General features: G+C 41.9%; 2 protein-coding genes across 4 annotated transcripts in view; one reads left to right on the forward strand and one right to left on the reverse strand.

Moving 5' to 3' along the window:
* Window positions 1-311: 311 nt before the first annotated feature.
* On the reverse strand, window positions 312-21,198 carry SKP2 (S-phase kinase associated protein 2). Of its 2 annotated transcripts, none has more exons than XM_032213095.1 (10): window positions 20,919-21,198; window positions 17,336-17,580; window positions 15,151-15,262; window positions 13,882-14,025; window positions 13,147-13,281; window positions 9,191-9,289; window positions 6,742-6,869; window positions 4,728-4,779; window positions 3,693-3,800; window positions 312-840 (listed from the first exon to the last, which is right to left on the reverse strand). In XM_032213095.1, the coding sequence occupies exons 1-10, from the start codon at window positions 20,924-20,926 to the stop codon at window positions 627-629; spliced, it is 1,245 nt and encodes a 414-aa protein (XP_032068986.1). In that variant the 5' UTR covers window positions 20,927-21,198; the 3' UTR covers window positions 312-626. The 2 variants fall into 2 exon arrangements, with proteins under 2 accessions (XP_032068986.1, XP_032068985.1); XM_032213094.1 differs by lacking the exon at window positions 20,919-21,198 and adding an exon at window positions 20,001-20,103.
* Window positions 21,199-22,554: 1,356 nt separating this feature from the next.
* LMBRD2 (LMBR1 domain containing 2) overlaps window positions 22,555-23,919 on the forward strand; it is a 33,237-nt gene continuing 31,872 nt past the window's right edge. For both annotated transcript variants that reach the window (XM_032213091.1, XM_032213090.1), the window contains exon 1: window positions 22,555-22,803. The gene's annotated coding sequence lies outside the window, so the exon portion shown is untranslated. The remainder of the gene's footprint in view (window positions 22,804-23,919) is intronic.

The following is a 23,919-nucleotide window of genomic DNA, read 5'->3' on the forward strand; positions in this document are numbered from 1 at the left end:
AGTCTGCAGGGGTCGCCATTGCTAAGCAATGACATTATGCTGTACAATAACATCACTTAGTGATGGAAATTCCAATCCAAGTGCCATTGTAAGGAATATCTGTGTAACAATTAGCAACAAGTTGTTTTTTTGTACTCGGTGAGTATTGAGATACAAGACAAGAAATTCCAGGGCTGGGATCTAAATAGAATAAAATTCCAATGTTGATTCCAGGAGTTGTGAGATAAAGGCCAGAATCTTAAGTATATCAGCATAAATGCACCCTACTCCCTGAAACAATAACAACTGGCATGGATAAAACAGAGAATATGAACATTTGGACAAGTTTTATTAACTAGAGCTACTTTTTTAAAAAAAAAATCCACAAGGAGAGCATGCATATTGCATGGCAACTATTTGTGCATGATTAGCGTTTCTTGGATAGGCCTCAGCGTACATTGTGGAACCTAAAACATTTTTTTAAAATACAACTTGTAAAATACTTGATAGCATTTGGTCATAAACTGATAAAACCAGGTCAGTAACTGCAAGTTGTGAGGTTAAAACGTAATGCCGAGAACTCCTCAGTGAAGACTTGAGGAACTCATGTTGCTGTTGGTAGAAGTCAAAGAGTCTTTTGAGATGTATTAAACCCCAGCCAGATTTCTCAAGTTCAGTCTGCACTGGATTCCCCAAATCTCTTGGTTCTTTTTGCAGCCAATGGTGGGCCTTGCGATAGGTGAAAAATAGGAGGTATTGATCTTTATATGAGGAAGCGTCCCCTTTAAGAGCTGTAGGGAATTGGCAGTCACTATTCCAAAAACTTGCAGTGTTTTGAGTGTAGCAATTTCACCAAGTTCACTAAAAGAAAAAATACAACAAAATAATTCCTTTAATTTAGCTAGTGCGATTTTTCATGTGTTCAGTACTGAATGATTGTCAGCACATCTCATAGAATAACAGCTGTGACTTAATTATTCTCTAAATTCAAGGGCATGTTGAAAACCATGTAATAAACTAATACTTCTGTACATTCTATAAGGACTACGTTGTTCGCAGGGGGGTCCATTCCAACATCCATTTTGATGTTGGACTAAGCGCAGTTTACAGCACTTAAAAATTTAAAGGACCCATCGTACAATTAAAACTGTAAAAATTATATTAGCAGCTCAATTTCCATTTGTGATCCCCAACATACAAACAGCATTGCAGATTATCTTTTTATTACCTATATACAGGTGTCCTTGACTTACAATCACAATTAGCACCAGAATTTCTGCTGATAAAGCAGTTGTTAAGTGAGTTGCATCCAATTTTACAACCTTTCTCTTGTCATGGTTATTAAGCAAATCACTGCAGTTCTTAAGGGAATCACATGGTCGTTAAGCCAATCCAGATCCCCCCATTGACTGCCTCTTGCATTGATGGTGAACCTTTTTGGCACTGAGTGCTCATCGGGTCCACAAACCGGAAGAAGTTGCCCAGGGGGCATGCACACCCCTGGAAATGAACTTCCGGTTTCTGGCACACACGTCCAATTTCCAGCTCCCGCATGTCCGGTTTTTGGCAGGTGCACTTCTGGTTTCCGGCATGCATGCCTGTGCAATGATCATCTAGCCAGCACATGTGCACTTGCCAGAAAATGGAAGACCAGCTCTTCAGTTTCCAGCACTGCCGCACACACAAAAGCCAGCTGATCATTGCGCACGCATGCGTGCCAGGAACCCAGAAGAACGGGCAAGGCTGCGCGTGCCAGGCGACATGGCTCTGTGTGCCACTTTGGGCACGCGTGCCATAGGTTCGCCATCATGGGCCTATTGGAAGCTGGCTGGGAAGGTTACAAATGGTTATCATGTGACCTCAGAAATTTGCAAGTATTACACATACATGCCAAGCAGTCAAAATTGTGATCACATGACTTGGGGTGTGTGTGCTGTGACAGACATAGATGTGAGGACTGTTAGATGTAAGTCACTTTTCAAAGCTGTTGTAACTATGAATGGTTGCTAAATGAATGGTTGTAGCTGAGAACGACTTTTATATATATGCGGTATTATAAAAATACCCCAGTAACCACTGTTCACCATTCTCCAGTTTGGTTATGCAGTTTAAAGATATGCTGCACCTCACCTCACCTTTGAGGAATTTACCCTAATAAGTGATAATTTTAAAAGCTATCTACAATGATATTTAAAAGGTGATCCTCCAGTGGTGGGTTCTGGATCCCATCGCAACTGGTATGCTGTGACAAGGTCGGGGGGCCACCATAGCACGCGTGCTGCGTGTGCACCCATGCTGCATGTGCACCCACCGCGCTGCTCTCGCTGCTCGGGGGAGCGTTGCACAGGTGCCGTACGCTGCGCATGCATGCACAAATAGCCCAGTCAGCTTAAATACGGGTAAGGAACGAGGGAGGGTGGGCAGGTGAGCCCTCCAGTACAGCATCCACAGGTATATCTGTACAAGGGCGTACCGGCCGGAACCCACCACTGCAGCCCTCTAACAATGTATCTGCTTTATAAATAGTCTCTTGGCTTCTGTCAGCAATCTGATGAGTGGAAGAACAATAAATGCCTATGGAGAATCTCAGTCATCCAGGTCATGGTTGTCCCAAAGGTGCTTTTTCCAGAGACAACTGGACTTTCTGGTTTTTAGTTTTCTTTGAAGACATTTCGTTTCTCATCCAAGAAGCTTCTTCAGCTCTGAAGTAGCTTCTTGGATGAGAAACGAAATGTCTTCAAAGAAAAAAAAAACGGAAAGTCCAGCTGCCTCTTGAAAAAACACCTTTGGGACAAGAACAACAAATATACTCTTGAGTAGGGCTGTGCACACCCTCTAGATGATTCCAACTATAAGTGTTGGATCTTATGTGTGCTCAGTCCTAATTACATATTTCAAATCTTTTTCAAAGTGTGCACAGCCCCACCCTTGAGTTTCTCACTCAAAAAAGTGAAAATGCAAAATATCCTGCCCCTTTTTTATACTGTAACCCATCCAGCTTTTCCAGTTCAGAAATTGTCAGTTGTATATTTCTAGAATGCACAAAGGGAGGAACTGAGGCATTCCAGTTGATTTACACACACACACACCTTTTTGCCAAAAATCTCAAGCCAATGTATCCTTCCAATTAAGGCATAAAGAATTACAGCTATCATAAAAATATGCTGGGACATAACTGATCTGTGCAGCATCAATCTACACATTCTGTGTTAACAGGGAAACATCCTTCAATTATACTTTCTGGCATCCAGGAAACCCCTGGTGGAAACTGAGTCAATGACAATGGCAGAAGAAATTAAAGTCCTCTTTTTGAAAGGAGGATCAATATATAGCAATTAAATGTTTTAAAATGCAATAAGCGAGCAAAGGATGAAAGCAGACAAAGGCATACATTGAAAAATCAGTGTGTAGCATTTATAAAGAGCAGTCTGAATCTGATCTCAAAGTCTTAAACTTTGAAAAAAAATCTTTGTTGATACTAAGAACAGGATTTGGTCTCTTTAAAGATCACAAAGCATAAAAAAAGGCCACGGATAAAGCTAAAAGAGCTTGTAACAATCAGAATTTTTTAAAAACTACAATAAATTATTGTTTATGTTCACAAGGAAACACTCTGCAGAACAACATTTCACCTGTAATAACTTGCAAAAACTTAGCATTTGCAGGATTAGCTCTCACTTTTAGCACAAACAAACTGATCAAAAATGACTTACAGTAAAGCAGCGGGAGGTATTTGATAGCATCGACTAAGACTTAAGTGCTCAAGGTGTCTGAGTTGGTGGAAGTAGGCAAAGCATTCAGGCTTCAACATAACACTGTCACTGTCAATGCAAGTATTTAAGAAAATTTTATTTTGCATTTATTTAAGATTGCATGTCTTTATAAAAATAAAACTTATATTTTATTTAATTCTGGATGTGCACATTCAAGTCTTTCACATGACCAAGTACTTGTGATGGAATGTAGTAGGATGGATTCCCAGAAGGGAGGGAGTGCAATTCCAGAGGCAGGTCAGTCCAGATATTTTGTGTGAGAGAAAGAGGGTGAAGACAGCCCCTCCCTAACAGTCCTTCAGAGTATATGCTTGATGTAGATAATAGGATGCTTCAGTTTGGCAAGATTTATTTACAGCTGGGCTAAAGATGCCAAACAAAAAGTGAGTAATTTAGTTAGAAGGATAAACTCAGAACAGTATAATTTTAATACAGATTTAGGCACTTAAATGTACTTGTCAATACTGAAGCTGGCCTGATTGAGGCCATTTTGAGGCTTCAGTGTTGCCCGATGGAGATGAGGGCTAGGGAGGGGGGAATAGAGATAGCTGGAGTTTGTAGCCAAAACAAAATACTTTCCCCTGGGAACCAAGGACATTCCAACAGGTGGCTGAAGAAAGGAGGACTGAGTTATCAAGCAACTGAGCAGCACCCTGATTGGACCATATGACTGTTTGTTTGGGAAAAGGGGAAAGCCGTGGGAATGGTTTACTTAGGTGAAAACCGTGGGAACATTTAGAGTTGGTTTTCATCAGTCTGTGTCAATATGATATCTCCAAATAAACTGTTCTTTGAGGAATCTACCTGCCTCAGAGTTCTGTTTGCTATGGGGGTATTACTTGGAACCCTGACATTATTCCAATATTAATCTATCACTTATATATGGCATAAGATGCATTCAATCTATCATATTGTTTTTTATTAAAAGCACAAGGCTTTCAAAGATGCAAACTAGTATTCAATTGCAGTACTTACCTTAAATCTAAATGTACTAGACCAGAGCATCTCTCTAGTAACGTTTTAACATCTGAAAATGAATAGTGAAATATAATTTGTCATTCATGCCCACTCAGTGGCATTGTCCAGTATATGATCTTAAAACAATGCCATAAATTACTTGGTCAGAAGTACATTTTCTACTAGGATTTGAAAAAACTACTTTAGTTTTAACACATTTTTCATACTAGAAAACACAACATCTACAGATAAAACCTCGCCTTAACAATAGTTCATTTAGTGACCCAAGTTACAATGGCTCTAAAAAAATGACTTGATTGTTTTTCACTTATGACTGTTGCAGCATCCCCCTAGTCACATGATCAAAATTTAGACACTTGGCAACTGACTCATATTTATGACGACTGCAGTGCTGTGGGGTCGTGTGCTCCCTTTCTGCGACCTTCTGACAAGCAAAGTCAACAGACAGTCAGATTCATTAACAAGCATGTTACTAAAGAACTGCAATGATTCAGTTAACAGCAGCAAGAAAGGTCATAAAATGAGCCAAAGCTCAGTTAACAAATGTTTCACTTAGCAACAGAAATATTGAGCTCAATTATGTTAGTAGGCGGAGGATTACCTGTATACAGTCTCAGCAATTTTTACTGCAATGGAAGCACCAATACCATATTATCCTGCAAAACTTTAGGGTGATGCCTGAACTATCCAGAAATGCACAAGTGATTCAAAATTTCACAAGCTTGCCAGCTGTTATGAAAGTTCACTATTTTTTGCCAGAATTCTTACGTCAGCATGCAACGCCATGCAATGATGTCTAGCCCCTGAAAACACTAATTCCTACTATATGAATTTATAGATGCTACAGATTTGCCATTCGTACAATCATTCAGAAAAAGCTAGGTCAGTTGGGAAGTAAATTGTGTAAGGTCAGAGGGCTTAGTGGTCCCCTAACTTAAATCCAGACTGCTTTCAAGAAATGGCCCAGCCTGAGCCAGGCACCTGTGTATACATTGATGAGGTGATAAGGCTAATCAAGTATCTACCACTTCTTCCATACTGAACAATCCCATGGAGACAATCAAATGGGCCATTCAATTTGGTGTAGCTACAGTTCAAATAATCATTTATGGGAAGCCATTCTAACTGTAGATCAGTGACAAAGCTTATTCTTTGCATATACAAGTCTGCATACTTGGACTCTCTAGAACAGTGTTAGCTAACCTTTTCCGGACCGAGTGCCCAAAGCACGCCCGAACCCCCCAAAATGCAATGCATGTGCGCCCCCTGTGCATGTGCATGCCCCCTGCATGTATGAGCACCCCCCTGCATGCACCCCACTCCCGTGCATGCACGGCAGAGACCCAAGGACCAGCTGGCTGGCGGGAGGCGCATGCGTGGCAGAGCTGAGCTGGGGTGACAGCTCGTGTGCCCACAGGGATACTTAAGACTGAGTTTTGCATTTTTGTCTCCTTATCCAGTCCTTTCCAAGGGGGAAGCCAAATTTTGTTTAATGCTGTTAAAAGGTACTGCTGTAAAATATTCCAAGTAAAACTGCCTTTTGCAATTGACTGATGGTGATTTTGTCAATATGATTGAGTTCAAGTGAACTTATTATATACACAAAAAATGGAACAGTTCCTATTAGCTGTTGCTGGCCTTTATATGCATCGCATTTTTCCCAAGAACATGGGAGGTTGTATTATATGTGTGGGAATCCAAAAGTAAACCACAGTATTTATTCTGAATGTGGTAGAAGCTGCATTAAAGCAGTATCCAGTCTCGGCACAGGTTCAGGTTCTGAAAATTTTGTTGACTCAAGCGCTATACCAGGCTTTGAGAGGCATGTCAAGAAACCACAGTACAAAAAGCATATTAAGATTTCTTTACCAGGTGGCTTTAACATTTTAAGGAGAAAATTGGGTATGTAATCGAACTACTGTTCAATTACAATGGAAAACAACCTCCCCCTCCAATTATCACTTGAGGAATGGTAGGTTACCTGGAAAAACTGTTTCAAAACAAAACTCACCTGGGATCAGGAGATTCTGCCTGTATCCACTAAGGTTCAATTGCAATAGTTTGGGAGGAACATGACTGACTACTATCTTCAATTGGTCAGCTGTGAAGTCACACCAGCCTAAATTCAATTCTTCTAACCTATGTATAAATTGAGAAGGAATATATTATCTACCAATTATTGTATGCCATCCAAAATCACTTCTCATGAGATGGACAGTTATATAAATTTGATTAATGCATACATATCAACTGAGAGTTTTGAAAGCATCAAAATATCTCAAAATTGTATAAAAATAAAACAAAATAGTATAAAAAATAAAACACCCTACTTTCAGTTTTCTAATTTGAAATTCAAACATGTTTCACCTTCACTTAATTTTTTATACAACAAAACATAGCATGGCACTGAAGGCCAGTAGATTCAAAACCGAAAAAGAAAAATCAATCACACAACACATTAGTTAGGCTCACTCACTGTGCTAAGCCATAGTTTAATGTTTAATGCTAAGACATAATTTAATGTAGGTTTGTTAAACCAGAATGCTGGCTTCACTAACTGAATTGTGGCTGTATCCTACAACTAGGTTCAAATTACCATATTTTTCAGAGTATAAGACACAGCAAGGTTTTGAAGAGGAAATTTTTTAAAAAAGTTTTTGCACTCTGAAAACTTCTCCAAAAGGGCCCATTTTTCACGAAAACAGTTCTGTTTTTTTTTTGTTTTTTTTTCAAAAAAAGGCCAGGCATTGCCTTTGGGAGGCTTGTACTGCAATGCGCTCTACATGGGGCAGCCCTTGAAGAGCATTCGGAGACTTCAACTGGTCCAGAACGCGGCCACGCAAGCAATTGTGGGTGTACCTCGATACACCCACGTTACACCTATCCTCCGCGAGCTGCACTGGCTTCCAATGGGTCTCCGGATACACTTCAAGGTGCTAGTTATTACTTATAAAGCCCTTCATGGTATTGGACCTGGGTACTTGAGAGACCGCCTGCTGCCAATTACCTCCCAAAGACCCATTAGATCGCACAGGGCTGGCCTCCTCCGGGTTCCATCCACCAGCCAATGCCATCTGGCTACGACCCGGGGGAGGGCCTTCTCTGTTGCAGCTCTGGCCCTTTGGAACGAACTCCCCGCGGAGATTCGGACCCTCACCTCTCTCCCTGCTTTCCAAAAAGCCGTTAAAACCTGGCTCTGTCGGCAGGCCTGGGGTTGATGAGCTCCCCTCCCCTCTCGACAGGTGTGGTTGTTGGCCATTTTAAATGTCTATTTTGTACTTCTTTGTTTCCCCTTCCCGTTTAAGTTGTTCGCCGCCCTGAGTCCCTTTTAGGGAATAGGGCGGCATATAAATAAAATAAAACTTAAACTTAGAGGGGGGGGGGCAAAAACGAGCAAAAAAGGCCCATTTTTTGCAAAAACAGGCCAGTTTTTTGACAAAAGGGGGCAGGGATAACCTTTAGGAAGCTTATAGAGTGCTGCTGGGGGATGGGGGAGGGGAAATGGGCCGTTTCTGCCCTCCCCAGCCCCCAGGAACTCTCTGAAAGCCTTCTAAAAGCCATGCACAGCCATTTTGGTGAAGGGGGCAGGGTTTCGGGAGGCAAAAAATGCTGTATTTAGTGTATAAGACGCACCCAGATTTTCAGCCTCTTTTTTGAGGGAAAAAGGTGTGTCTTATACTCTGAAAAATACGGTACATGCTGAACTAAATTCAAACAAATACTACAGATTAGCAAGATATGTGAACCCAGTTCTTACGTACAACATTTGATGTTCTCCATAACAGCATTTCTACTAGCAGAACTGGTCTATGGTGGATTTTTAAATATTTTAGTTCTTCTACTGTCCCTGAAATCTATTATGAGGTTTTGGGAATCTTTTGACCAAGAGGGAAAACAGCACCAGGTCTGCAGAAAACATACAAATCGACAAATATCATACAGGAAATTCCACGGCTGTTTTGGGGAGGTTTTCAGAGTGCAAAAACTTTTTTTTTAATTTTTCCTCTTCAAAACCTTGCTGCGTCTTATACTCCGGTGTGTCTTATACTCTGAAAAATACGGTAAAATACCTAGTTGTTGTAGGATGCAGCCAGAATTCAGTTAGTGAAGCCAGCATTCTGGTTTAACAAACCTACATTAAATTATGTCTTAGCATTATGGGACCATGGTGGAAAAATGACACAACTCGATCTATGACCTCCCTTACACATCATCCACACCTAACTACTTGTGCCTTTCTTTTTATTCCAAGATAGTTTTTGTTATGCATCATATTTATGAGTTTCTTGCATCTGTGCACAACTCAACGTGTGAATCCTAGATGACCACTCAAACCCACAGCAACTTGTCCCTCTAATCTGAACTCTGGATTGTTATTAGAGCTTCTATCAACAAATCCCATTTAGAATGCTTAACACTAGTGCTAAATTCAATGTAATATCTCATGTAAGTAATGTTACCTCAGACAGCTTTTCAACAACACTTCCACGGTATCTGCAGAGAATCCAGAACATCCAGATAAGTTGAGCCGGACCAAGTTGGGGTTTTGTGCTATACTTCTAAAAGAGGAAGAATAGAGTGTTTAAATACTGCTAAATTGATCTGTTCTATCAACAGGAGCCAAAGCTGCAAGAGAGCCTGAAGATACCAAACTATTTCTAACGTGTCAAACTGGTTGTGAATTTGCTGAATAAGGTTCTACATTTAGGCAAGAAACACAAAATTCACAGGTACAGTGCACATGCGCGTACTATCCAGCTGAGTTCAGCCTTTTTTAAATACATTTTTCGCTCTCCCCCTGCTCCAGAGGCTTTATAGGAGCCTGGGGAGGGCGAAAAGAGCCTCCCCCCCCCCGGAGGCCCTCCAGAGGCTTCAGGAGCTTCCATTAAGCCTCCGGAGTGCAAAACACAGTAATTACGGGTAAACCGGAAGTTCGGGAACGGACTTCCGGTTTGCTCACAGGGTCGGTTTAAGCCCTCCAGAGGCTTCAGGGATCTTCAGGCTTCCTTGAAGCCTCCAGAGGGCATAAACCGGCCATACGAGCAAACCGGAAGTCCTCTGGGGGGCGGGGGAGGCTTTTTTCGCCCTCCCCAGGATCCTATAAAGCGCACAGGAGGGCGTGGGCGTGCATTGCATTATGATTGTAGCACACCCATGCACGACCCCCCTGCGCTCCCCCCCCCCCTTTATGGCCAAAAAAGGTTCACCATCGCTGGTATAGGTGGTACCTTGCTCAATAGTAGTAACTGTGAGAGGGATCTTGGAGTCCTAATGGACAACCATTTAAATAGGAGCCAGCCGTGTGCAGCAGCTGCCAAAAAAGCCAACATGGTTCTAGGCTGCATAAACAGAGGGATAGAATCAAGATCACGTAAAGTGTTAATACCACTTTATAATGCCTTGGTAAGGCCACACTTGGAATACTGCATCCAGTTTTGGTCACCACGAGTTAGAAAAGATGTGGAGACTCTAGAAAGAGTGCAACAAAGATGACTAGGGGACTGGAGACTAAAACATATGAAGAACGGTTGCAGGAACTGGGTATGTCCAGTTTAATAGAAAGAAGGACTAGGGGAGACATGATGGCAGTCTTCCAATATCTCAGGGGTTGCCACAAAGAAGAGGGAGTCAAACTATTCTCCAAGGCACCTGAGCGCAGAACAAGAAGCAATGGGTGGAAACTAATCTAAGAAAGAATTGAAGAACTTAGAACTGAGGTGAAATTTCCTGACAGTAGAAAAATTAATCAGTGGAACAACTTGCCTCCAGAAGTTGTGAATGCCCCAACACTGGAAGTCTTTAAGAAGATGTTGGATAGCCATTTGTCTGAAACAGTATAGGGTTTCCTGCCTAGGCAGGAGGTTGGACTAGAAGACCTCCAAGGTCCCTTCCAACTCTGTTATTGTACTGTATAGTATTTATTTAATGTACATACTGCTCTTTGCAAAATAAAGCAGTTAGTAGAATTAATAAAATAGAATAGCTGTTGGGAAGAAGAATGAGATTTTATCCATGTCCTTTACATCAATGGTCCCCACCTTCACGGACCAGTAGCCGTAGCAGCACTGTCGCTGGTAGTGGGAAAAGGAGGGGATGTTTTTACACACGCAACCTAGCTCTCACACATATGCAAATGAAGCTTTGCCCGCCACTTGCCAATGGGCCATGGACCAATTCAGGGGTTGGGGGCCGCTGCTTTACATGGAAGCGACAGAGAAGGAAAGTTCTAGAGAGCTAAAATAAAACACAAATCACAAAAATAATTCTAAAAATCCTACAGCTTCAAAATCAACACCAACGTTATGAAGCAAAAAAACTGAGCAAAGGCTTAAACCTTAAGCAAGAAACAAGGGAGAAAGACGTTATATATTACAAAGGAACACCAAACCAGATTTAGTCTGAATTTTTAAACATGATGCAATTATGAAGGATTCCTAAGATCAGTTTCACTAGAAGTTCAGTTACTCAACTGACTGACCCTACATACCTCTTCACGTCAATAAAAGTAATATAATTCATGCAGGCAGACATTATCTTAAAAGAGGCATTCCCTTGCTGAATGAAAAAGCAGAAAGTCCGGTATAAGATTGTCTTTCATTCCCCACCTCTTATGTTCTTACCTTTAAAATAAACAGAAAATTTTAAAATGTTGCTTCTTGATAGTTATTATTGATCTACTACTAAAAAGTTTGTTAAGTTGATGAATGGACAGATCAATTCTACAGAGAAGGAAAAGGAAGTAATGGAGGTAGAAGAAAGGACTCCATAAAGCTCTTTTGGCACAGGCTACAGGACAGAAAAGGAGTACAGACAGTCCTTGCTTAAGGACCTCCCTGTTTAGTGACTGTTTGAAGTAACTGAAAAAAGTAATTTTATGACCTGATCTTGCATATATGAGTGTCACAACATTCTTGCAGTCATGTGATTAAGATTTGGGAGTAACTGGTAGGCATTTACAGCTGTGCAATTGCCATTTGCACACTGCATAGCCAATTTCCAATAAGAGTCAATGGAGAAACCAGCAGTAAACTCACAAGCCCTGGTCACATGATGTCTGAATTAACAACCATGTCACTTGGTCATAAGAGTTGCCAGTCCCAACTGAGGTCATTAAGCAAGGACTACCTGTATGCAAAATGGTTTAGCATTTGATTCTACAACTGAGTTGCAGACTATTTTATTTCTTACATTTTTTTATCACTGATAAAAGGGGAAGGAAATCAACCAATGGGAAGGTAAACGCAATACTTCCTGTGATCTACAGCTGAGGGGCACAGAATCTTCAATAGTTCAGTGAATCTGCAATACTTTTGAGCCTGCTCTTGCATTCCTACACCTTATGTTGTTATTATTATTACCATACTTTTTGGAGTATAAGATGCACTTCACCCCCAAAAGAGGGTGAAAATTTGGGTGCATCTTATACACCAAATGTGCCCCCACCAACTCGCCGGCCCCCACCCTTTGGCCTCTGCCTTCCAGCAATTTGCCTCCTTGCAGCAAACAGCAAACAGCCTGTTTCAGCTTCAGCACAGCCTGATTAGCACAAGCAGCTGATTGCCGTTTGGATCGGCCTCCTGACTATCAGCTGTTTCAGGCTGCAGGATTTCTATTGCCTCCTCCGTGTGCCCCATTTTCTGCCTCCGCATCCCATTTTTGGCCTCTGCAGGCCCCATTTTCGGCTCCACGTGCCCCATTTTCCACCCATTCTGATCCCCGCCACCCACAATGGGCGGAAAATGGGGCACGCGGAGGCGGCAATAGCCTATGGCAATCCCTGCAGCCTGAAACAGCTGATTGTCAGGAGGCCGATCCAACAATCAGCTGCTTGTGCTAATCAGGCTGTACTGAAACTGAAAAGGGCTGTTTGCTGCAAGGAGGCAAATTGCTGGGTGGCAGAGGCAGATTTTTTTCTTCTTGTTTTCCCCCCCAACAGCCAGGTGTGTCTTATACTTTGGAGTGTCTTATACTCCAAAAAATATGGTACTTTAATTGTGGGATAAATATGGTATTTATAATAACCAGCCCACTTTCAAAAACTCTGGAAAACTTACAACATCCTGAATACAATTTAAAAGAAAAACACAGCAAAGCACAATAAAGCAGGGGGTCCCTAACCTGTTGGCCACAGCCCATTAGTGGACCATGAGGGGTTTTCAGCCAGGCCATGGAAACGCCCAGTGAGTACGCATCCTCAGCATGCCCTCCCCACCCCACCCCACCCCCGCCAGTCTGCAAAGTTAGAAACATTGGGAACCTAGTTATAAAGGATAATAGCCCACAGAAATACAATGGTAGCAATCAAAACAATGAGGATCCACCAACACATGAACTCCAGGTGTGTTTGTCAAAGATTTGTTACGACTTTCTCTTCCTGAAGGCAGCATGAAAAATTAACACATTCTTAATTGCTCACCTAACTATACCAGAAGAAAGTAGGAGACCTTCTAAGCTGAGGTTCTGCAGACTCTGGCATCTGTCAAGGATAGCCACGAGATCTATAACATTTATTGTACAATTCGATAAATCCAGATGTTGCACACAAAGAGCCCTTAAAAGAAGAAACAAGCAAGAGTGTGAGGAAAGCAGTGGAAGACAATTCTTAAAAAAAAAAACAGTACTAGCAAAATCATAGAATTGTTGAATTATATAGTTTAAGGAAACCACAACAATCATGGACAGGCGGTCCTCAAGGTACCAGTGCAATTCAGCCCAAAATTTCCATTGCTAAGCAAAGCAACAGTTAAGTGAGTTGTGACCTTGCAACCTTTTTGCCATGGTTGTTAAGAGAATCACTGCAGTTGTTAAGTGAATCATTTGCACATCAAGTGACTCTGGCTTCCCAGATTAAGTTTGCTTGTCAGAAACTCCTTAGAGCAGGGGTCTCCAACTTTGGCAACTTTAAGACTTGTGGGCTAGAGTTGCAGACAACTCTACCAGAGGGAACATTTTTTGCTCTCAGCCAAAAAAGATTGTCTGTTCACACGTGGCACTGCACCGATGTCTGGTGCCAAAGTCTAGGTCAGCTGACCAAATTTCCCAGTTCCCTTGAAAAGTGTTTCTTTTTGCAAAACATACAGCATATTAGTAGACAGGCAGCAACAAAATTGCAAAATTAAAGGGTATCATCTCATTTTACTGCGGCATTTACCTGCTTGTTTTAAACAAAGGTGTCGCGATGCAGGACCTTGGACAGCGGAAAGCGATCACTCCCAACGGCAACAATTGGCCAATCACTCCTGGCAAAAGATTTTTACCTGCAAGATCAAGACTTTGCCAAAGCGACTCATCAAGCCTTAAAAAAAGAAGAAAAAAAAGGGGGGGAGGAGGGGAGGAAATTAATTTAACAGCCACTGAAACAAAAATGTCAGCATAACTGAGGTTGTCATGAGCAGATTATTATGCAATAATCATTAAAAAAAAATCAGCCACGATTCACTTAATCACCTTGCTTACCAATGCAAGTTCTCGTCGCAGTTGTGTTGTAAATTGACATACTGTACATATATATGTTTATACATACTGTATATGGGAAACAATGGTGTCAAGAAATATTGACACTATGAAAAATGAATAAATATTACGTTGCGTTGGGCAAAATCTGCCCAGAACTTCATTTAATTTTCATCTATTCCAAAGTCGTGGCGCATTTAGACGCTGCAGCTTTGAACTCCCGGTGTCACAGTGGAGTTCGTTTCCACTACAATTTTGCACCAGTGAGGTTAAAACCAATGTTGTTGTATTTATTTTGTACAATGACAATAAAGATGATACTATTAAAAACAAAGAGCCAAAGTGATAAGTCTGTTCAGATCTTAGATGGAAAATATTACAATTCTGCAGCATGCAGTTAAAATTCCATCCCAATATCGGGCTATTATTTTGGAATGTTTGTTGCCTCACATATGACAAGTGAAACTCCTAAATCACTTAATTCCTACTGAAATTAATAAATCATATAAATGCTATAGGGACGCGATAGCTCAGTGACGAAGACGCTGAGCCTGTTGATCAGAAAAGTCGGCAGTTTGGTGGTTCGAATCCCTAGCATCACGTAATGGAGTGAGCTTCCATTACTTGTCCCAGCTTCTGCCAACCTAGCAGTTTGAAAGCATGTAAAAATGCAAGTAGAAAAATAGGGACCACCTTTAGTGGGAAGGTAAACAGCGTTCCGTGCGCCTTTGGTGTTTAGTCATGCCGGCCACATGATCAAGGAAGCATCTTCGGACAGCGCTGGCTCTCCAGCTTTGAAACAAAGTTGAGCACCGCCCCTTAGAGTCGGGAATGACTAGCACATATGTGTGAGGGAAACCTTTATGTTCATCAATGCTCAGTGAAAACCAATTCAGCAAAGAGTACAAGGAAAATGCTTTTATATATTTATATATACACTTTTATTTAGAAATCGACAGCCACTTACGAAAGGCGATGCCATCTCCGGCAAACCTGGGAAACTTTCAGCAAATCAGTCAAGTTTAGACAGGAAAAGATTCCTAACAGCAATTCATCTGGCAAAGTATCCCAAGAAATACCTTTTGGGGAGGAAAGGAAAGAATTATTATGAAGGTTCAACTGAGTGTTTTTCAAGCTTGATGCTTCAAGATGTGCGGACTTCCACATTCTGGAGTGGAATTCTGAAAAATGACGTCCACATATGTTAAAGCTGCCAAGGCTGAGAATGCTTTAACTGGTTCATTGGCTGATAACCAAATTTTTCCAGCATCTTTTGCACTGGAAATGCAGCTGGACTTTTCCAACTCATGGAGAACACTGTATTTCCTCCTTTCAGCAAAGTATGTACTTGGCACATAATTGTGTGAGTTGTGTGGGTCACTCTACTATTAAAAACGATGGATAAAAAATTTGAACCACCATTAATGATGCTCATTTCCATCTTAACAGATTCCACAAAACAATAATAAGAAGCCCACTAGATTGGTGGTGTCCTGACTGGATGAGATATAGGAGGAGTGGAAAAGGAATAATTTATTCACAACTAGGGAGATACACCTGGTGGGACACAGAAGAAAGGGTCTTCTCTGTGGTGGCTCCCTCTCTCGGGAACATCATTTCCACAGAGATTAGAATGGCCCCCACTCTTAACACTCTTCCGGAAGGCGCTGAAGACCTGGTTCTGCCAGTGGGCCTGGGGATCCCCGAGTGGGATGGAGCCCATTAAATGGCTCATATGATGTGTTGTCATGAGGGGAGGGGGGGCTATTTTATTTTATTATATATGATTTTCTCTTTTATTAGTTTTACTGTTTTTATATGATGTTTTTATATTCTTGTAAGCCACCTTGAGTCACCATGTGTGAATAGGAGGCAATATAAATCTTGTAAATAAATAAACTACAGGTGGGATGAATGTCTGGTGCCTAACATGTTTTACTTTAGCACTGGGAAAAACCGTTTCAATTTTCTTGGGCTGCTTAATCTTGTTTGCTCTTATTTTGCATCTTGTGATACTGCAGTAATTTATCCTTAAGTAGTATATGTTTTTGACATTTTATGAATGTTGTATACTTAATGGTCAGGTTTTCTAAAATCTATTTTAGAGTGTCTATAAACATTGTTCATAAAACAAATTGAAGCACTGACCTCAAATCATTGATTTGGGATCTTACATCAACAACAAAAATCCAAGACGACACAGACACAACAGAATCAAAAATAAATTTTTACAGAGTTCCATGTAACTCGCTTCAAGGTAAATACAATGGAACTGCAATCTACGGCAGTGTAAAAGAATGAAACATGGTTTTCAGAAAATGGGATAGTTGAATGTTAGCCAGGGTATTAAATTACTAAATTAAATTGCCTTTTCAAATATTCCAAACTTAAAAATGTATTTGTATGCAAATGGTGACTAATATAAATCTAATTCTGAAGAAGTGTAGTGAGCCAGTTTAAGAAATACCCACCTCATACCCTGCATTCAGTTAGTGTGCTGAATGAATTCAGCCACTCTGATTTGCAAATTATGGTTTATAGCAAGTCTGTTGTGTTACTTTAGGGCAACTGTTTCTTGACAATAAACCAAGATTAAGGAAAACTAATTATAATAGCCGAATCCAACAAATCAGCCTGCTTTTATAATTTAAAAAACTGCTATCAATTTAAACTTTATCATCACCCTAACACAGAATTTTAAATACCATATTTTTCAGAGTAGAAGATGCACCTTTTTTCCTCAAAAAAGAGGGTGAAAATCTGGGTGAGTCTTATACACTGAATACAGCATTTTTGGCCTCCTGAAACCTCACCCCCTTTGCAAAAATGGTCATGCATAGCCTTTAAGAGGCTTCCAGAGTGCTCCTGGGGGCTGGGGAAGGCAACAATGAGAAGAAAATGGGCCATTCCCCCCCCCCCCGAGCACTCTATAAGCCTCCAAAAGGCTATGCATGCCCTTTTTTTTTTTTTTTTTACAAAAAGGGGCCTATTTTCGTGAAAAACGATCTGTTTTGGGGAGATCTTCAATGTGCAAAACCTTTTAAAAAAATTTTTAATTTGCCTCTTCAAAATTTTGGTGCGTCTTATACTCCGGTGTGTCTTATACTCCGAAAAATAAGGTAGCTTTTTTGGGGGGGAGGGGGAGATCTTACCTGCAACTGTCTCTTGAAGCAGTCTAGGCTGGCGGATAATCACAAATTTGGTTTCCCTCACTTTCTGCCGTTTCGTGGGTGGACTCACACACATCAAGAGATCCTGGGGGGTGTTCTCACTGTCCAGTTTAAGAGCAGACACTCCCATGCCTGAGAGGATATCTGAAGTCTTGTTGGGATGCCAGCTCCATGGGACACTTGTAGTGATGTTGCTCTCCAAATCTGGAATTTCCTGAAGATGTCTCCTGCAAGGATGCAAAGGCTCACAGCTACCATTTTACATGCAATCCATAATAGCTCTTCAGCCAACACAGCAACAGAGACTTAATAGCAATAGCACTTACATACTGCTTCAGTGCTTTACAGCTCTCTTTAAGCAGTTTAGAATCAGCATATTGCCCCCAACAATCTGGGTTCTTGTTTTATCAAGGCTGAGTCAACCTTGAGCCACTCAGAATCAAACTCCTTGAGCCGGTGAGACCCAAACTGCCAAACCGCAGGCAGCCGGTGATCAGCAGAAGTAGCCTGCAGTACTGCACTCTAACCACTGCGCCACTATGGCTCTTAATTGAAGTAGTTCATATCTCAAGACCTAAAATGGACACCTAACATCAAAAACGTCATCAAAAAAGCACAACAAAGTATATTTTTTCTGTGCCAACTCAAGAAACTCAAACTGCCCAAGGAGCTGCTGATACAGTTCTACAGAGGAATTATTCTCATCTGCTCCTGGGGCCTGGGGAAGGCAAAAATGAGCAGAAAATGGGCCACCATCACCCCATCTGCACCTCTATTACTGTCTGGTTTGGTTCTGCGACCCAACAAGAAAGACACAGCCTTCAGAGGATAATTAGAACTGCAGAAAAAACAATTACTACCACCCTGCCTTCCATTGAGGACCTGTACACTGCACGAGTCAAAAAGCGGGCTGTGAAAATATTTACAGACCCCTCACATCCTGGATGTAAATTGTTTCAACTTCTAACCTCAAAATAACGCTATAAGGTACTGCACACCAAGACAGCTAGACACAAGAACAGTTTTTTTCTGAACGCCATCACTGCTAAACAAATAATCCCCTCACCACTGTCAAACTATTCACTAAGGCTGCATTACTATTAGTCTTCTCTTTGTTCCTATCACCCATCTCCTCCCACCTATGACTCCATGACTGTAACTTTGTTGCTTGTATCTTTACAATTTATATTGATATTGTTTCCTGATTGCTTATTTGTACCCTATGACTATCATTAAATGTTGTACCTTATGATTCTTGATGAATGTATCTTGTCTTTTTATGTACACTGAGAGCATATGCACCAAAGACAAATTCCTTGTGTGGCCAATCACGCTTGGCCAATAAATAATTCTATTCTATTCTATTCTATTCAAGACAGAATCGTTATTATGATTATTAGAAGAGAGCTAAAAATTCCAGATATGTTTATTTTAGTCCTTACTTGACTGGGATGCCTTCATACATTACTACATATATTACTACTAGTTCTTGATGTGTTTGAAGCTGGAATTAGAGTTAAACGTTGTTCTGGTTGTTAAGATCAGCTTATGAACATTTTTTTTGTAGCTGTCATTAAGCAAACACCATGGTCCCAACGCAAACAGCATCATCATTAAGCAAACAGCGAGGTCATCAAGTAAAGTCACTGTTTGCAAAAGGTGATTATTGCCAGAAAGAGAAAGTAAATGCCAGTTTTGGACCCCCCCAAAAAGCTATAAATTGTAGTCACAACCGTAGACTGTTAGAAACGTCCGTAAATGTGGGCCAGTTGCTGAGCTCTCAAAATGTGATCACTTGGCCGGGGTGGGGGCAGCTGTTGGGACTTTGAATCTGGTCACATGTACCTCTTTTGACATATGCTGTGATTTCAAATTTATTTTTTTACTCAACATGTTGTGTGGAGCCAAACACTGTAACTTATAAAAACAGATGTATTCTTGAACAATATGAGTAAATCAAAATAATTGTGGCTTTTGAATAAACTGGGGCTTGATGTGTGTGATGAAAGAAAGAGTCATAGTGGCGCAGTGGTTAGAATGCAGTACTGCAGTCTACTTCTACTTCTACTGGCTGCCAGCAGTTTGGCAGTTCGAATTTCATCAGGCTCAAGGTTGACTCAGCCTTCCATCCTTCCGAGGTGGGTAAAATGAAGACCCAGATTGTTGGGACAATATGCTGACTCTGTAAACTGCTTAGAGAGGGCTGTAAAGCACTATGAAGCAGTATATAAGTCTATTGCTAGTGCTACTGCTATTAGGCCAAGGAGATTTTCTGCAACCAAAAAAATGCCATTAAAATACATACTGAGTAAAGTAGATAGATAGAAGATAGATAGATAGATAGATAGATAGATAGATGATAGATAGATAGATAGATAGATAGATAGATAGATAGATAGATAGATAGATACAGAGATAGATAGACAGACAGACAATAAAAGATATACTGGATTGGGAGGCTGACAACTTGCTATAATTATCATCAAAAATTGTTTGGATGGATGAAGTCCTGCATGGAAGAATAAAACACCCTGTCTCAACAGAAGACTAGAGATCATCTTTGACTTATATCTATTCATTTAGTGATCATTCGAAGCTACAAGGGCACTTGTAGAACAAAGACTTATGACCGTTTTTTAACACTTACAACCATCTCAGCATCTCCATGTTCATGTCACCAAAATTCAGCCTCTTGGCAACCCATTCATATTTATGACAGTTGCAGCGTCCTGAGGTCATGTTTTTGCAACCTTCTGCAAAAGCAAAGTCAATGGGAAAGCCAGATTCACTTAACAACCATACCACTAACTTAACAACTGCAGTGATTCACTTAACAGTGGCAGGAAAAGTCACAAAATGGGGTGAAATTCACTTAGCAACTGTCTTGCTTAGCGACAGAAAGTTGTGGTTGTAAGTCGAAGACTACCTATGTAGAGGGCAGATCAGAGGATGGCAACTACAAATCCTCCTATCCTGTTTACAAGAAAATCAATGGACAGGTTGATGTAGTTGCACTCAATGGAACTCTTGAAAATATCTAAATGACATGTTGCATCACTGTACATTGTACACAAACTTTGGAATAAGCTAATTTTGCATTCAAATACAGCATTTCCAAATACAATTTAGCAACATGTTGCAATACTATGAGACGATTTCCCATCAGTATGTATATTTTCCACTGGATTCAAAGACAAAAAAGAGACCCACATTCAGTCCATTTGCACACCTGCACAGGTTTGTTCTGGCATTGTTTAATTCCATGTGCTAGCACACCTATCCACCTGTGCCAACTTTGCATATGGAGAATGCGCCAGTACCAGTACCCTAACTTTCCTAACTTCTTTGCACTTATCGTGCAAATATTTATTATGCCTATTCCTCGGGGATTCCTAAACAGTAATTAGACGTGCAGTTATAATCTGAAAAATGCATGTCCGATTTGTGAATTGCAGCATTTTTAGCTGAAACACCAAACGACCCGCAACAAAGCGCGCAAGCCAATCCCGCCGCTCCTAATCTTGGCTTCCCCTCTGCCTTCCCAGCTGCATCCATTTATCTTTACCTGTGCATGATGCTCAAAAGGGTGATGCATGAAGAACGGGGATCTCCGATCCTTCGGGCTTTTGCTTTCCCGCGCCTTGCTTCGCTCAGCTTTGTTGATCTAGTTAAATTTGCCGCAGCTCCGGAAACCCAGGGGGAAAAAAAAGAACCTCGCGCGCTCGATCCGCCCGGGCTAACGTTCTCCTAGACCTCGCGGTGGTTCTCGGGAGTTGTAGTTCTTTGTAATAGAAACCGTTCTCATCTACAGTCCAGTACTCTATGGCAGTGTTTCTCAACCTTGGCTACTTGAAGATGTCTGGCTGGGGAATTCTGGGAGTTGAAGTCCAGACATCTTCAAGTTGCCAAGGTTGAGAAACACTGCTCTATGGCGACACTTTCTTTAGATTATTGGAAGACATGTCATATTAATAATAAACTATTATTAAGAGCCATTGTTTCCTTCTGTTCGTTTCCAGTTCCAGGAAAGTGCGATTTGGGAGAAATGTATTTGTAATAAATGCGTAACTTCCATAAAATGCAGCGTCTATAAAACATCTATGAATTGCAAATAAAAGTCCTGTGTTTTATGTAAAGCACTTAAGGGCAATTTAAACTTTTAAGATGTTTCCAAGGTTGAAAAATAACTGTTTCAATGAAACCTCAACGGTGCAATGTTACACTTGTCAACGGAATCATACATTCATTTTATATTAATTTCATATTATAATTTTATTATTATTTTATTTTATTATTATTTTATTTATAATCTATTTTCCAAAGCACCTGAAGGCCAGACAAGGAATAATGGATGGAAACTGACTAAGGAGAGATTCAACCTAGAAATAAAGAGGAACTTTCTGACCGTGAGAACAAACAACAACCAATGGAACAGAAGTTCCCTTCGGAAGTTGTGGGGGCTTCATCATTTGAGACTTTCAAGAAGAGACTGGACTGCCATCTGTCAAAAATGGTGTAGGGTCTCCTGCTTGTGGGGGGGGGGGGGTTGGATTAGATAATCTACAAAATCCCTTCCAACTCTGTTAATCTGTAATAAACCAGGCCAATCCCAGGTGGCTCTAGGATTGCAAACTTCATAGCAATAGCAGTTAGACTTATATACCGCTTTACAGTGCATAGATCGGAGATAAGTAATTACTTACTTACTCAAAAAGAGTTGATCAGTGATGGAATCACAATGAACGTTCTCTGATGGGTTAATCAGTGTCGAGACCCTTCGCCACCCCATTGTTAGATTTCTCCCACTGCAACCCATCCCTAACTTATTTAACTATCTTCCATCGGCTAGCCCAGGGTTCTCCAAAGTTGACCACTTTAAGACTTGTGGACTTGTGGCTATGCTGGCTGGGGAATTCTGGGAGTTGAAGTCTACAAGTGACCAACTTTGGAGAACCCTGGGCTAGGTAAACAAAGGCAGCTTGGCTTTCGCAATGCCTCTTGGGTACTGTAGTCCACCGGTAAAGTGACGGGTGGGGGGGAAGCGACAAACCCTGCTCCTGCGCAAGCGCTTGGCAGAACGCGATGTCTCCTGGGTACTGTAGTTCATCACAGCCCCTCTGTGAAGGAAGTGACGTCGGAAGTTGTGGTAGGTTTCGGCAACGTGGATATGTTTTCCCAGGCTTCCTCGCGCGCCTGAGGAGAGAGAACGGAGCCGGAAATGTCAGAGGCGTCTGCGGTTCAGCTGGTGGCCGGCTCGGTTCCTTCCTGCGGAGAGCCGGACTTCCTCCGCCTGAGGAGTAGGCAGCCGGGAGTCTCCGGGAGCAGCCTCGGGAAGGAGTCTCTCTGAACGGGAAGCCCGAAGTCCTTGGCTCGGCGCCCAGCAGTGACCCGGAGAGGAGCGGGGACGCCAGAGGATGCGACCGGGGAGTGGCCAGCCCCGTCGCTGCTGGGTAAGTCCACAGGAAGCCCCATCCTCCTGTCATGGGTTAGCTTTCTTCCCTTCGGCCCTCTCAGGCTGGCCTTCCCCGACTCGGCCCCCTATTGTGTATTGGACTACAGTTCCCATCACCCGCAGCTCACATTGGACCACAGTTCCCATCATACTCATCCTCCTGCCCTGTTAGTTTTCTTCCCTTCGGCCTCTCAGGCCACCCTTCCCCGACTCTGCTCTCTTTTGTGTGTTGGACTACAGTTCCCATCACCTGCATCCCACATTGGACTACAGTTCCAATCATTCTTATCCTCCTGTCCTGTTAGCTTTCTTCCCTTCGGCCCTCTCAGGCCGGACTTCCCCGGCTTGGCCCCCTATTGTGTACTGGACTACAGTTCCCATCACCCGCAGCCCACTTTGGACTACAGTTCCCATCACCCGCAGCCCACTTTGGACTACAGTTCCCATCACCCGCAGCCCACTTTGGACTACAGTTCCCATCACCCGCAGCTCACATTGGACCACAGTTCTCATCATACTCATCCTCCTGCCCTGTTAGTTTTCTTCCCTTTGGCCTCTCAGGCCACCCTTCCCCGACTCTGCTCTCTTTTGTGTGTTGGACTACAGTTCCCATCACCTGCATCCCACATTGGACTACAGTTCCAATCATTCTTATCCTCCTGTCCTGTTAACTTTCTTCCCTTCGGCCCTCTCAGGCCAGACTTCCCCAGCTTGGCCCCCTATTGTGTACTGGACTACAGTTCCCATCACCCGCAGCCCACATTGGACTACAGTTCCCATCCTCCTCATCCTCCTGCCCTGTTAGCTTTCTTCCCTTTGGCACTCTCAGGCAGGCCTTTCCAGACTCGGCCCCTTATGGTGTATTGGACTACAGTTCCCATCTCTCCTCAATGCGGGAGATTTGGGAAGAACCAAGAGGGGGAAGGGCATTTTCTTTAAAGTAAGTAGAGTAACCAGCACGACTATGGTAGAATTGGAGTGAAAGCTTCCCAATTCTAAGGGATTTTTTAAAAATATTTACTCTAACAGGATAAGTGCTTTAAAGTCTTTAAAACCAGGCAGCCAGCTCTGGGTCTATAGGATTCTCTGCTCCAATTTATTTATTTATTTTTTC

The sequence above is a fragment of the Thamnophis elegans genome, chromosome 3 (assembly GCF_009769535.1).
Source record: "Thamnophis elegans isolate rThaEle1 chromosome 3, rThaEle1.pri, whole genome shotgun sequence".
Classification (NCBI taxonomy): domain Eukaryota; kingdom Metazoa; phylum Chordata; class Lepidosauria; order Squamata; family Colubridae; genus Thamnophis; species Thamnophis elegans.